At 46.2% G+C, this 13,075-nt stretch overlaps 5 protein-coding genes across 5 annotated transcripts; 4 read left to right on the top strand and 1 right to left on the bottom strand.

Annotated features, from left to right (window-relative positions):
* Positions 1-332: 332 nt before the first annotated feature.
* Positions 333-2,039, top strand: LOC131293627 (lambda-crystallin homolog). The gene is made up of 3 exons (XM_058321703.1): positions 333-527; positions 964-1,342; positions 1,421-2,039. Exons 1-3 carry the CDS (start codon positions 484-486, stop codon positions 1,943-1,945), a joined length of 948 nt encoding a protein of 315 aa, XP_058177686.1. The 5' UTR covers positions 333-483; the 3' UTR covers positions 1,946-2,039.
* Positions 2,040-2,156: 117 nt separating this feature from the next.
* Positions 2,157-3,028, top strand: LOC131282699 (alpha/beta-tubulin-N-acetyltransferase 9). Its single transcript, XM_058312227.1, has 3 exons — positions 2,157-2,268; positions 2,341-2,450; positions 2,512-3,028. The coding sequence occupies exons 1-3, from the start codon at positions 2,192-2,194 to the stop codon at positions 2,973-2,975; spliced, it is 651 nt and encodes a 216-aa protein (XP_058168210.1). The 5' UTR covers positions 2,157-2,191; the 3' UTR covers positions 2,976-3,028.
* On the bottom strand, positions 3,010-8,299 carry LOC131282698 (arf-GAP with dual PH domain-containing protein 1-like). The gene is made up of 4 exons (XM_058312226.1): positions 7,926-8,299; positions 5,611-5,836; positions 4,742-5,520; positions 3,010-4,676 (listed from the first exon to the last, which is right to left on the bottom strand). The coding sequence occupies exons 1-4, from the start codon at positions 8,005-8,007 to the stop codon at positions 4,612-4,614; spliced, it is 1,152 nt and encodes a 383-aa protein (XP_058168209.1). The 5' UTR covers positions 8,008-8,299; the 3' UTR covers positions 3,010-4,611.
* A 1,077-nt stretch (positions 8,300-9,376) lies between these two features.
* Positions 9,377-11,896, top strand: LOC131287204 (Golgi reassembly-stacking protein 2). The gene is made up of 3 exons (XM_058316238.1): positions 9,377-9,511; positions 9,680-10,739; positions 10,814-11,896. Exons 1-3 carry the CDS (start codon positions 9,449-9,451, stop codon positions 11,404-11,406), a joined length of 1,716 nt encoding a protein of 571 aa, XP_058172221.1. The 5' UTR covers positions 9,377-9,448; the 3' UTR covers positions 11,407-11,896.
* A 361-nt stretch (positions 11,897-12,257) lies between these two features.
* On the top strand, positions 12,258-12,983 carry LOC131281172 (NADH dehydrogenase [ubiquinone] 1 beta subcomplex subunit 11, mitochondrial). Its single transcript, XM_058310432.1, has one exon. The coding sequence runs from the start codon at positions 12,329-12,331 to the stop codon at positions 12,794-12,796; it is 468 nt and encodes a 155-aa protein (XP_058166415.1). The 5' UTR covers positions 12,258-12,328; the 3' UTR covers positions 12,797-12,983.
* Positions 12,984-13,075: the final 92 nt, after the last annotated feature.

A 13,075-nucleotide genomic window follows, 5' to 3' on the forward strand; every position in this document is an offset into this window, starting at 1 on the left:
CCTGCATGTTACATAATCGTACGATCGTTTTTCAGCACAAACCAAAGTGGGTATCTTGATTGCTCCGTGCACCGATTATTATCAAAAAACATCGGGATCTTTGACCAATGGCGTGCTTCTCAAACAATTGTTTAAACATACGCATCGCGTCGTCTTAACGGCAACTACCGCGTTCTGCCCGTAACCTCGCTCGGGGCGCTACACTCCTTCCGCCCTTCAAGGGATCATCGAGTTATCTTCCTCCGGTCGCAAACAGCTTCGGTGCGGTCAGTCGGTTCCATTCCCTCAACTCGATAGGTTCGCTTCTCATAGCTCATTCCGGTTCCATCGTGTATCCCTTGGTCGGCTTTTTTTCGTTGGCGCTATTATTGTGATTACTTTCACATTTTCTCCCGGTAGTGCGATTGATCATTTGTTCCGTGTGGCAAAAAGCATAAGGAGAATCAGCGTAACCGTTCCTTTCATAAATCAACAGATATTTAAATGGCGTCCAAAATGAAGAAAGAGAAAGTAGCCATCATTGGCAGGTAAGTGTGCAGCATTTGAAAAATATTGCATCAAAAACACGTGAGTAAGTGTTAAAATAATTTAAGTAATTTTTTGCGTTCACTGTTGCTATCGTAAAACACATATTATTGAAACATATGACACTTACCGAGGTTATTTAATTTACCCCATTCCTATCGATGCCGGGAAATCATTTTGAATTTTAACCTATTCGTAAAAGCACTTATACTGCCAATTCATTTTACTTCACTTGTTCATAATGGTACCAACTGCTTCAGATTGTATTGAGTCGATTATTGTGAGTAAGTCGCTTTTACCCTGATAGTGTAGGGCATTGATTTAATAACTGCATTCTTTGACATCGACGCGATGCAATAGATTGACGATGTAATTGCACATACAGCAAAAGTGACCTTAGCGCTGACATTGACTGCAAATGACTTCCATTGATTGCAGCGGCCTGATCGGACGCTCATGGGCGATGCTGTTCGCCGGTGTCGGCTACCAGGTCACGATCTACGATATCATCCCCGACATTGTCCAGAAGGCGCTGAAGGAAACCAAGGAAGAGTTGGACAATCTAGAAAAACAGGGCCTCATTCGGGGCTCGCTGACGGCCGCGGAACAATTCAGCTGCATCAAAGGTACGGCTGACCTAAAGGATGCTATCAAAGGCGCCATTTACGTACAGGAGTGTGTGCCAGAGCGCTTGGACATTAAGAAAAAACTGTACACCGAGGTGGACGGGATAGTCGGACCGAACACCATACTGGCGAGTTCCACGAGCACCTTCATGCCGTCACTGTTCAGCGAAGACATGAAACATCGGGCACAGGTATGGGTCGCTGCTACCACCCTCATGATCATATACGCTGCACTAGCGATCTTCACCGGGTTTCTCTCCCTTCTCTAGGTCCTCGTTGCCCACCCGGTAAATCCGCCGTACTATGTCCCGCTTGTGGAGATAGTGCCTGCCCCGTGGACTAAGCCGGAATACACGACAAAAGCCCGTGAGCTGATGACGGAGATCGGCCAGAAGCCGGTGACGCTCTCGCGCCAAATCGAAGGCTTCGCACTGAACCGTATTCAGTATGCGATCCTCAACGAAACGTGGCGCCTGGTGGCGGACGGTATCCTCAACGTGAAGGATATCGATGTCGTCATGTCGGAGGGGCTGGGCATGCGGTACGCTTTCCTCGGTCCACTCGAAACAGCACACCTGAATGCGGAGGGCATGCTGAACTACTGCGAACGGTACAGTAGTACGATCTACTCGGTCAGCCAGACGATGGGACCGACGCCGCATATGGAAGGCAAAATAGCCGAGCAGGTTTCAAAGGAGCTGGAGGAGATGGTGCCGATCGATAAACTCCCGGAGCGACGTGCTTGGCGCGATGCTTGTCTGACGAAGCTGGCTCAGCTAAAGAAAACTATTTAATAGATTACCCTGAGGGTTCAGTTATTTTATCCTCAACGTGTCATATGCTACTTGTAGCCCGATTTTATCAAAAAATGACCATTCAATAATAAAGCTATACGTATCAATAAAATTAGTTATTTTATTTGCACATCGATTTGATAGCGATGCGATCAATTTTCAAGCAATCGTGAGAACTTTTCTTCCTTCTAATATTTTTAATTTCAGATAAGAGACTCACCTTCCCTCCCGTATGCCAAAGCAATAATGAGACTTAACGAAAACATAAAAATAGTCGGTAGAGCGGTAATTTTGGTTCCTTATGAAAGTAAACATGTTGCAAAGTAAGCTCTCAAGATGAAAAGGTTAAAAGTAACACGCTATTCAGATGTTAAATTTTCAATATAATTCCGTAGATACCATGAATGGATGAAAAACGAGGAGCTACAGCAACTGACCGCTTCCGAACCGCTGACTCTCGACGAGGAATACGAAATGCAAAAAAGCTGGCGAGTGGACGAAGACAGTAAATGAGCGGTCCAACGGGTTCCTTCCATTTTTTCATACAAAATTGGGGTTCGTTTCAGAATGTACCTTCCTTATCCTCGATCGAGCACTGTTTGAAAAAACGGGGGATGAGATTGCTGCCTTGGTTGGAGATACCAACATTTTCCTACAATCAACCACAGAGGCCGAAGACCCCCAGGGACAGGGAACAGACCAGCTGACCAACAGCGAAAGGCGCACTGCGGGTGAAATCGAAATTATGATCGCCGAGGCTAGTGCCCGAGGGAAACGGTTTGGCTGGGAGGCAACCCTTTTGATGCTACTCTTCGGCGTGGAACACCTTCACATCGAGCACTATTTAGCCATCACGAAGGATTCGAACACGAGAGCGATGCAAATGTTCGAAAGGATGAAGTTTCTGGAAACCAAGCGCACTCCGGTGTTCCGAGAGGTGACCTTTGGCTGCACTATAGACGAAAGTTGGCTGGGGTGGGTAAAATGTGAAGTTGGCTCGTACACGATCGAGCCTTACCACACAGAATAGATGTCTAATTTTGAAAAAAAGAATTCTATTAAATACAAAGACAAATATATTTGCCATCAGTTTTGTTTTCCATCATTTTTTTTATGGTTACGCAAGGTTATGAATTACTCTACAGTCTGCTCCGACCATCGCATTTACATGATCGGTTTTATTATATAATTAGAATATTCCTAATTTAGCTATTTTTGGCAGATTTGTGTAGTTCTGTTTTTTTTTGTTTAATAACTCCTCCTACTATACGTCCTTCATTAGTCGTCAAACACTTGTGTTCCAATATTTCTACCGAAGAGTTAATCTTACTTAAATTTTACGTCAGATATTTGTTCCACGTTTTCACACACTCGATCTCTTCCAGCTGACCTTCATAATGTCCCACGGATGGAAAACTGGTGCACGAAAATACGTCCACGGTTGTAAACGTAATTGTGATAATCATCGGGGGCAGTATTAATTTCATCGTTTCTTTTAAACTTGTCTCGTTACTTCGATTCAGGGGATATTGTTTTGCTTTCCGTGTTTTCGAATATGTTTTTTATGAGTAACGTTTGGTTTTGTATGTTGCTGTTCGTAAACTTCCGAGCCTCACGCTCTCTATAAGTTCGGTTTCAAACATTAAATTTCAGCTTACTGGTCACTAAAATATTGTTTGGTACACTTCCAACTGTGACTTGTTTTCGGGTGCTTTCTCCTGAATGGTTGTTTCCTGATGTTCAGATCGAATTAGTTTAATTTATCCTATCTAGGGGATTATTTTTCCTGCCATACTTGCAAGCTACACATACTTTCTACATTGTTGCTTAAACATGTTTAATTTATTTACTTTATTTTAAATGTTGCTTAACTTTTTTTCTGCTTTTCCCATTTGATTTTCTACACTACTTTATGGTTTAACCATACGGGGTGAGAACTCTACTTTGTAAAGAAAAAAATCCGTGCTGTGCTATCCACAATCTGACGCTACCTCAAATATGTGTTTGTGTGTCTGTGTGCATCGCTTTTTTAATTCTTCAAACGAATAGAAATGCAGGTGCTCAAACCACTCTCTTTCTCTCGAAGCAAGCAACATAACATGTGTGGTCGAAGGAAACCAGGTGATGGGAGCATAGTTAAAAGGATAATAATCCTTTGCTGAGTATTTCACAGCGCTCACTTTGTGCTTGTGTTCGAAGACAGTTTCTATTTGTCAATAAATAACTCTCCGTTTGCACCTCGTTCTGGCCCCTAACTTAATCTTAACGTCGCTGCTGGAAGCGAAATAAAGTAAATCTACAATCAATTATCTAAAGTGAATCTACTACGGGTAGTCAACCTAACCTGCCTGTGGATTGATAGGGGGCATATGTTTAGCGAGCAATTCACATACGTTTGTTTCGTCCTTAAAGTAGGTTAAATTAAATTAAAAATATATGCTGAAACAACTGTTTGCGATGTTGGATTGCTTTTTGTCTCATTTTGTTTGTTTTGATGATTTCACCACTAGCTCAGGCTGTAAATGTTCACTGTGCAAAAGTTGGCGGGATTTAGTGCGTCTCATTGAATGAGGGGTTTCATCTTGCTGCCTATTGGCGCATCTTTACATCCTGGCATTCGTCCACGGTTGAGGGGATGCTGGAGAGCATTGAGTTTAGCTTTCCTATTACCTACCCGTAAAGATACTCTTTGGGTTGGTTCCTCCGCGCTTCCGTATTAGTCGTGCTGAAACTGAAAACATTCATGGTTAATGGTTGCAGTAGAGTCACACTCTAGCACTCTGATGCTTTGCCTACTTGAGTTATCCTGCGGACTGAGAGGACGCTCGAGAACGCACTGTATTGCCGCAATCCACTCGTCCCGGTCCTGCTCGCTGTGCGACGACATATTATACGTTCGCTCGGGTGTGAACAGTGTAAAACTGAAGCCCTGATCTTTGGCCCCGGCCGGTGCACCGATACGGACACTGTAGCCATCCAGCTGATTGCCGAGGAAGATTTCACCCTTCGGGTTCGCATCCAGTTGATCGTCGTGGTACATCAGCTTGCGATCGTCCAGCGTAAACCACCGCCGTTTGTAGCTGTCCGTGGCCCGCGGACCCGTCTTGAGCAGCCAGCCCTCGCGCGTAAAGTCGTGCGTTAGCGAATCGGCCAGCTCGCTCTCCGAGGCGCTCGGGAAGGCAATCTGCAGCCGGTGCAGTTTGGCGCATCGGATAGCCATGTACCAGTTGTTTATCACCTCCGGATCGTCGTGATAAACGTAGATGTGCCTCGTCGTTCCGTCTTTCATGAACGTCAACTGCAGTGAGTTTGGGTTACCGATCTTCATCGGGGCGTACACGACGTTCAGCTCCGATATCCGCAGTATGGCCTTTGGTTCACGCTTTTCCCTCACGTAGTAACGCAACGTATCTTGCAACCCGGATAGAACGAACTTTCGGGGCTGGTAACGGCTGTCCTCCTTGCCGCGCTTCATCAGGAAACCCTCCATCCGGCCGGACGTGTAGCTGGGCCGTTCAATCATGCAGAATTCTAAACGCTCGTACTTGGCTCTGATCCATTGCTCGATCAGCACTCTGGGGGAAAAACGGGGAAGAGGTGAGAAAAAATATACCCAGTTGCACTGAAATGTAGTCTGAGACGGGGTTTCCCGTGTCTCTACTCACTGTGGGTCATTTTCCTTCGGTCGTCGGTAGCATGCTGGTACGCGGCTCTCGTACTTTACCTTTGCCGCCTTATTGCCCATGTCGATCATACGCTCCAGCTGACTGTCTTCCCATTTGTCCAGCTTTAGATGCTTAACTTTCGATATGTGCGCACCCATGCTGCGATGGACCGCGCAACATCTGGTGCACAGGAAAATTCCGATATTGTAGGAAGCCCATTCTGGATCTAGCAGATGAAACGTAGGAAACAATGTTAACTGTAGTTCATTTCACAAAAACAGCAGACCCATTTTCGAATTCCTACAACATATGGTACGATTGAACACAACTGGTCGCCAACGATAATAAAGAAAAAGCAACCCTAATGAACCAGTTCGCGCAGTTGGTTGATAAGGTTTCGCTTTGCTTTACCAATTAACAAGCATAATTGTGGGATAAATTCGGTATCCTTGTCCAACACAGAATGAGCAATCCTCAAGAACGGCATCGGACTGGCAAGGGCAGGCAGCATACAGTTCTTCGCTTTGGAAAGCTACAACGTTATGAATCAAATATTTGGTCATTTCTCGGCATAAAGGTGCATGATAAGCAGTGTAATAAACAACACTTCAAAACCATGAGGGAATTCCCATACACGTGTCTACCATCCAAAGCATTTAGAACTTTCTGTTGTTCATCAAAAAAATACCTCTAGGCTTGTCTGTCCCTCGTTCCTCCTTCCTTAAAAACGAAGCCTCGTTTGAGGACGTCCCAAAAAAGGCAGCGATACGGCCGGGTAGGTTTCAAAATCAAAACAAACCCACAACGCTCCCCTTCCCTTATTCTCCGCGCGCACACTATCTCCTGCTATCACACAACCCTCCAGCGCCTACTAAGAAGCTTTTCTGATTCTCCATTCTCCTGTTCGAAGCCGTATGGTCGTTTTCCATCAAGCTACGTGGGGCGTTTTGTTGTTATTGAGGGAAGCGCAAAGAGACCCCACAGAGTGATTATCGCACAGTGTGTTAGGGGGAAATCTTTACATTTGAAGTACCCTTGAATAAACTGTATCTTTTAAAAGAAGTGTAATCAAACGTTGTTTAACCATATGAACTAACATTGCTATACAGCTCGAAGGTCAACTTTATCTAATACGAAATTTACATAGCATTTTACGTATCCGTTTTGAGTAATCTACAGTATTTTTTTTAAATTATCAAATTGAGATACAATTGATTCAAAACAAAATAAAAGTAATCCAAGTTAGGAAAGTCGTCAAAGACGTTTCGTCCAGTGTGCACGTGTCCCGACTCCCGACGCACCAGACAACGTACGCGCGGGTACGGCGCTAGCATATACTCACACGTACACACACGGGAATGAGGAACATTGTACATGAGAATAACAACAATAACAACACCCATAGAAACATCGTTGCGTGGTTCTGGAGTGCATTCACCTCGCGGTGCGTCTGCTATGGTCGGGTGACTTTTACACTCCGCGGAGCCAAACGCACCGTGGTGTTTTATTAGTTCTTATAGCCTACCTATACGTGAAATGCCACCAACTAAAAGCGATTGCTTCGAAACGAAAATGGTTGCTTTGGTTGCAGCATAGGAAAAACGCTCCAGTAAACATCGGTGATTCATCATGGGGAATGGAAGTCGCAAAGTGAAAACATCTAATGGGGCTACCCCGTTTATCGTTCCCTTTTCTCGTAGGTTCATCAAAAATGCTTCGATACTGGTGCCTGCACGTGCATTAAAACGTGGCGAGTGAGCATCAATGCAGCATCCCGAAACAGTACCGCATACTTTGCTGGTGGTTTTTTCAATCCCGAGTGAGAATCATAACCATGTAACTTACAGAGGGAAAATAAATCATTTCCACTATCTATGCATCCATGGTCGACTTGGGAAGATAGATTTCTACACACGGGGGGTTCTGTTCAGACTGATCCTGTACCCGGGGCGGATTGCCGCAGATCACCGTCCCGGGGGGGAAAAAGAAGAGGAGGTCACGGAAACGCGAGAGAGGCCAACAAAATGAATGAATGAGTCATTATTTTGCTATTTGCCTCCCTTCCAAACTACAACCGCCCCGGGTCGATCGCTCGCCCGGAGAGTAGCCACTCCGCCGCGGGGAACAAACCGGAGGGGTACGCAAGAGAACTATTTACTAACCACAGCCCATTAGCCTATTGCCTCTTGAACACTTCCTGCCATTAGACGAACCAGAGGAAAAAACTATTTTAAAAAAATACACAACACCCAAACACGCACACACAAGCACACGCAAACACACACTCGGGGAACGGCGCACGGTGGTACACGTACTTTTCGAGTCGCAATCTGCGCAAATGTTGTTGCCGTCGACTTGTAGTAGACGGTGAAGAATTTTCTCGTTCTGGTCAGCCATGTTTTCGTCGCCGTAGACTGTCGTGCATCCACCACGGTACTGGTCTCTTCTGGTGCTAAATTAAAAACAATCATCCACAAACACGCGGGAAAGGACACGGGCGTTGGTGCGGTATTTTTTCACCCTCCACACTCCCAATGTTCACGGGGGTCGTTGTTTATATTGATTGCTGTAGATGGCTGATGCGATTTCGATCTCCTTTTCCAAAACAACCTTTCACATCCTCACAATACACACGATTTCGCGAACACTACTGCCGCGAGTGCTAACAAGACGTTCGCTTGCTCTACGGTGTGCATCACGCGAGTGAAATTATGATGCGTATTTTGCCTTTCAATCGTTGTTTACGTTGTTGTTCAATGCTTCATCCCAACGAGCCACGTAACTGTGAAGCACCCGATGAATAAGTGGCTTATGCACCCACCCATAAAGGGTCCATCAAGGAGTTATGCACCTACCAGTTGAAAGGCCTATTCATCCATGTTGTCAATTTGCTGGGGGTTATATATACCTTGGATGGACCAGCACTGAGTTTGCCGATTGACGGAAGTAGCACTACTTCGAACATCCAGAATACCACCGGTGCGGCAGATCATAATTTTACTATACTTCCTACGCACGAAAACTACCGAGAACTAATGAAAATTACAACTTCCAAACTAACTCTTCTTCTTCTTCTTCACTTCGGCGAGGATTTACTCCAGTACGGCTATTGAATCCAGCTTCCTGGGCCTTCGCAAGCTAACCTGGAGATATAGACCTCTATTGTTTAAGGACTGGCTACTAAAGTCCATATGTCCTGATTTTCTGTGTTCTGATTTTCTTTAATTCTGATTTTCTGTGGGCGTCACATTTTGACTACCACCATGCGGCCAGGAGCATTGCTAGCCAGCCACGCTAGTGCGCAGTCAAAATGCGGATGTTCACCCGCCGTAACGAAAGGAATATTTCCTTCCGTTTGTCAGATCGCACGAAACTCGTGATCCGCTTGATTACTCAAACAGCACGAGATGTGCGTCGGCTAGGATTTCTCTGACTTGAGCTCCAGCTCGGCGACACCACGCGGTCGTGCCTAAGTTAACCTTACTTTTCCGCTAACCCTTTCAGGAACCTCGTACACTGCTAACCACCCGCTCTTATGCGACGCTGAACTGGAACTGTCCAAACTAACTCAAAACAGTAAAATTATGAACAACAAGCACAACAATACACAAATGGCTGGTTAGAGTGTCAAAGGCTAGTTGGGATATTTGTTTCCCTTTTTCGCTACAAAACTGTCAAATTATATCCGCAGTCATCACCTGCTATTTCTCTAAAAACTTAGTGTAGAAGAAACGAATCGTTTTGCACGTCCAATTGTTCCTGTTGTGGTCGACCGGCACTGGTGTGAAAAAGGAGCCTATACCAAAACTGTATTACTAATTCTATAGAACTAGAAACGATGGGTCTTTCGCACAGCATTTCCGTTCCCGGTGGGGGTACCGAGGGTTACCATGTTTTGCGGGTAAGTAGCCGTGTCCGGGAAGAAAGCAGAAGCATCCCCCAGAAGTGACAGATGACGTGTTCACTTTCGATCCATCACCTAACACCGTTGTTGGGGCGCTCTTCGGGGATATCTAGACGTGTACCATGCAGCGTTGTACAAAACATGCCTATTGCTCTATTTGCACAGGTGCAAGACAACTCGCCGGGCAAAACGGCCGGGCTGGAGGCGTTCTTCGATTTTATCCTTGCCATCGGGAACACTCGGCTCGATCAGGACAATGATACGCTGAAGGAGCTGCTGAAGGCAAACATCGACAAGGACATTCAGATGACTGTTTACAGCAGCAAAACACAAAACATTCGCTTGGTGGACATCACCCCCAGCAGCACATGGGGTGGACAGGGATTGCTAGGCGTTAGCATACGGTTCTGCTCCTTCGAGGGCGCAAACGAGAACGTGTGGCATATTCTCGAGGTGCATCCGTCTTCGCCGGCAGAGGAAGCCGGCCTGATTCCATTCACAGACTACATCATCGGTGCCGACTCCATTCTGCACGAAAGTGAAGATCTCTTTACGCTGATCGAGTCCCACGAGGGACGTCCTCTCAAGATGTACGTGTATAATACCGATCTCGACCGTTGCCGGGAGGTGACAATTACGCCCAACACGAAATGGGGCGGCGAAGGTAGTTTGGGTTGTGGTATTGGCTATGGCTATCTGCATCGGATACCAATCCGGGTGCTACCAAGCGAAGGAATGAACCCTCCAACCGGAATCACTGGAGGAGCTCAATCCGTATCGATCGGTCCAGTCACCACAAGCACTGGAGGGGCAGTAACTACTACGGCAGCATATGGACAGCCTATGCCAACTACCAGCTTTGCGGACACGACGAACCGCAATGTACCGTTCATTCCGATGGTGCCCCCATTGGCAAATACTTTCGCACCGCTCGTAAGCAGCGCCGCCAACGATTTACTAACGGTTGCTCCACCCAGTGGTACGACTACAACGGCCACCACTTCCACGATGGGAGATGGCACAGCAGCCCTGGCAAATCAGTTTGCCAATATGTCCACCTCGACGGGTGCTACCGACCAGGTGAACAATAACGTTGAAACGCAAACGACTCCAAAGCAACCTACGTACAACAACAACCCGATGCAAACTGTAGAAGGCGTCGCGTCGCCACCAATTCATGTTGGCCCTGCGATTTATACACCACCTTCGGGACCCTCCGAGCAAGGTATGGCGCCAAAGAACCCACCGTAAGGTGTTTCAAATTGACCAAATCTTTTTCTCACTCTCCGGTGTTTTCAGCAAGCGTGTCCCAGGCTCCCACTGCTCCTTCTCAACAGCCGCAGGCCCCGTTGGTGAACCTGTCATATCCGGCAACATCTATGGCAACAAATCCCTATTCAATGGCGGCCAGCACGGTGCCTCCGCCATCGACGCTGGCTAGCGATTTTTATCAAATGTATGGTGCTCCAACTCCAGCAAGCGCTGCAGTATCCGCACCGTCCAACTCGAGCAACTACGCCATGTCTACCACAATCGACTTCCTGCAGAGTCAACAGCAGCAGCAACAGCAGACCTGGTCCCAACCGCCGATTCAAATGTACTCCACGTACCCACAGGTTCAACCAATTCCGGACCCCACGAATTCACCCGCTCACCATGCTTCAACCGTACCAACTTCGACACTATTCCAAAGCAACGCGGTCACGACCCCCATTTCTCTACCGGGAATGCCACCAATTACGGTCAGTGCTACAATCCAACCGGAAGCACTGCGTGGATTGCAATTTACCAATGCACCACCGAGCAGTACAAGCTCAGTCACAGCTGGTGGCCAGCAGTACCAGCAGCTTCCTCCGCCAGCTATGACCATGTCCCAGCCTACGCTGCAGTGAATACGGTTTCGACCAAAAATGAAGTGCAATGTGAGCGCTGTTTGATAATGGAACATTTTGGAATATACCGCCAGCGCGGGATTTTTGTAAATAGTAAAATATCCTTCTATTTCTATGCTAATTGCTGGCCAATCTTTACCACAGTTGCACCAGTTTCTTCTATCCGGTAAGGTTCCGTGGAACAATGTGGTGTGAACATCGATCTTTGTTTTTGATTGTTACGAAAGTTGGAACGGTTGCAACCCGATGGCGGATCTTGTTTCAAACAAAGCATTTCCCGGTTTGGTGACATCGGATCGGGGTGCATAATTTTTATTCGACTTTTCTTGTTTTTATCTTGCGCTTTACTATATAAGTTTAGTCAATCTATGAAATGATAAAGTATCGTTATGATTATGTAAACTGTATGTAACGAGAGAATTGCATTGTTGAGGGAAGAAAGAAATTCAGTATGACTTTATTTCCGTAATAAATATCGAATATTCTAATACATCATGCGTGTACTCAATTTATGCCTTACAATCAGTCTTATTTCAGGTAATACAGGTGTTTTGTAAAATTTATTGTGATCCCAAAGGCTAGTTGTCCGGGAGCGCCAACTTCAGCAACGAAACACCGCCAATTGAATGTGTAATTGAACAAAATAAAACATTACAAGTTTTTTCAGGGCCACTGGCGTTGAAAAGTACTAAGTTTAGTATTTCTTGTAAATAATTTTTGTGGTGTAAAAGTGGATAGATTTTTTTAAATCGAATTAACAACATCCTCCCAACCTTGTGCAAACCGATTAGATCACTTTCAAGCGAATGTCATAGATTCGCTGTCAATAAAGTGGAGCAAATAACAAAGATTGTTCACAGCAGCAACGTTGTGCCTGAGCAGCTCTGTTGCTGAAAAGTTTTACTCCAAAGCCGGCCACAAAATGTCCAGCTTGGTGCGACTGACCAATGCGGCGCTAGTTCGGAGCCTGGTAAATCACTCCGCTCGAAGCGCTCGGCTTATTTCGTCGTCGCAGAAGAATCGGGATGCCGCAACCATCGAAGTACCGAAGAAGGCGGCTGCTGCCGGTCCAGCTGCAGCAGCATCGTCGACCACGACCGGTAAGAACTGGGTGAGCTATGGATTCGACCGGAAGGACGAAACGAACGACCGCAGTGCCATGAATGCGTCGTTCTTCTTCTCCGTCACACTCTGCCTCGTCCTGGGAAGCGTGTACTGGGCGTACGTTCCCGACCCACAGCTGCAGGATTGGTCGCAGCGTGAAGCATACCTCGAGCTGCGCCGTCGGGAAGCTGCCGGCCTGGAACCGATCAGTAAGGACTTTGTAGATCCTGCCCAGATTGTGCTGCCATCGGACGAAGAGCTGGGTAACACTGAAATCATAATTTAAGTCCGCGAGTAGAGTGCACGGCAGACGAAACGCAAGTTATGTAACGGCCCTGTTGGGCATACACAGATTACGCTAAAAAGATCAGTGTCCCACGCCGTTTGTACATAACATTCAAACAAAACGCGCGTGTAAACGGTAGCAGTGTTAAGAAATCGTGATGTGGTTTGAAGCATGAATAAATAGGGAAAATTATTAAACAATTCGTATGATGGTTTGATTCTGTTTTGTTTTGATGAAAGGAAGAAGTCGGAAACGGTCTAATATTAGACAAGGTTTATA

Source organism: Anopheles ziemanni, chromosome 2 (assembly GCF_943734765.1).
Source record: "Anopheles ziemanni chromosome 2, idAnoZiCoDA_A2_x.2, whole genome shotgun sequence".
NCBI classification, from domain to species: domain Eukaryota; kingdom Metazoa; phylum Arthropoda; class Insecta; order Diptera; family Culicidae; genus Anopheles; species Anopheles ziemanni.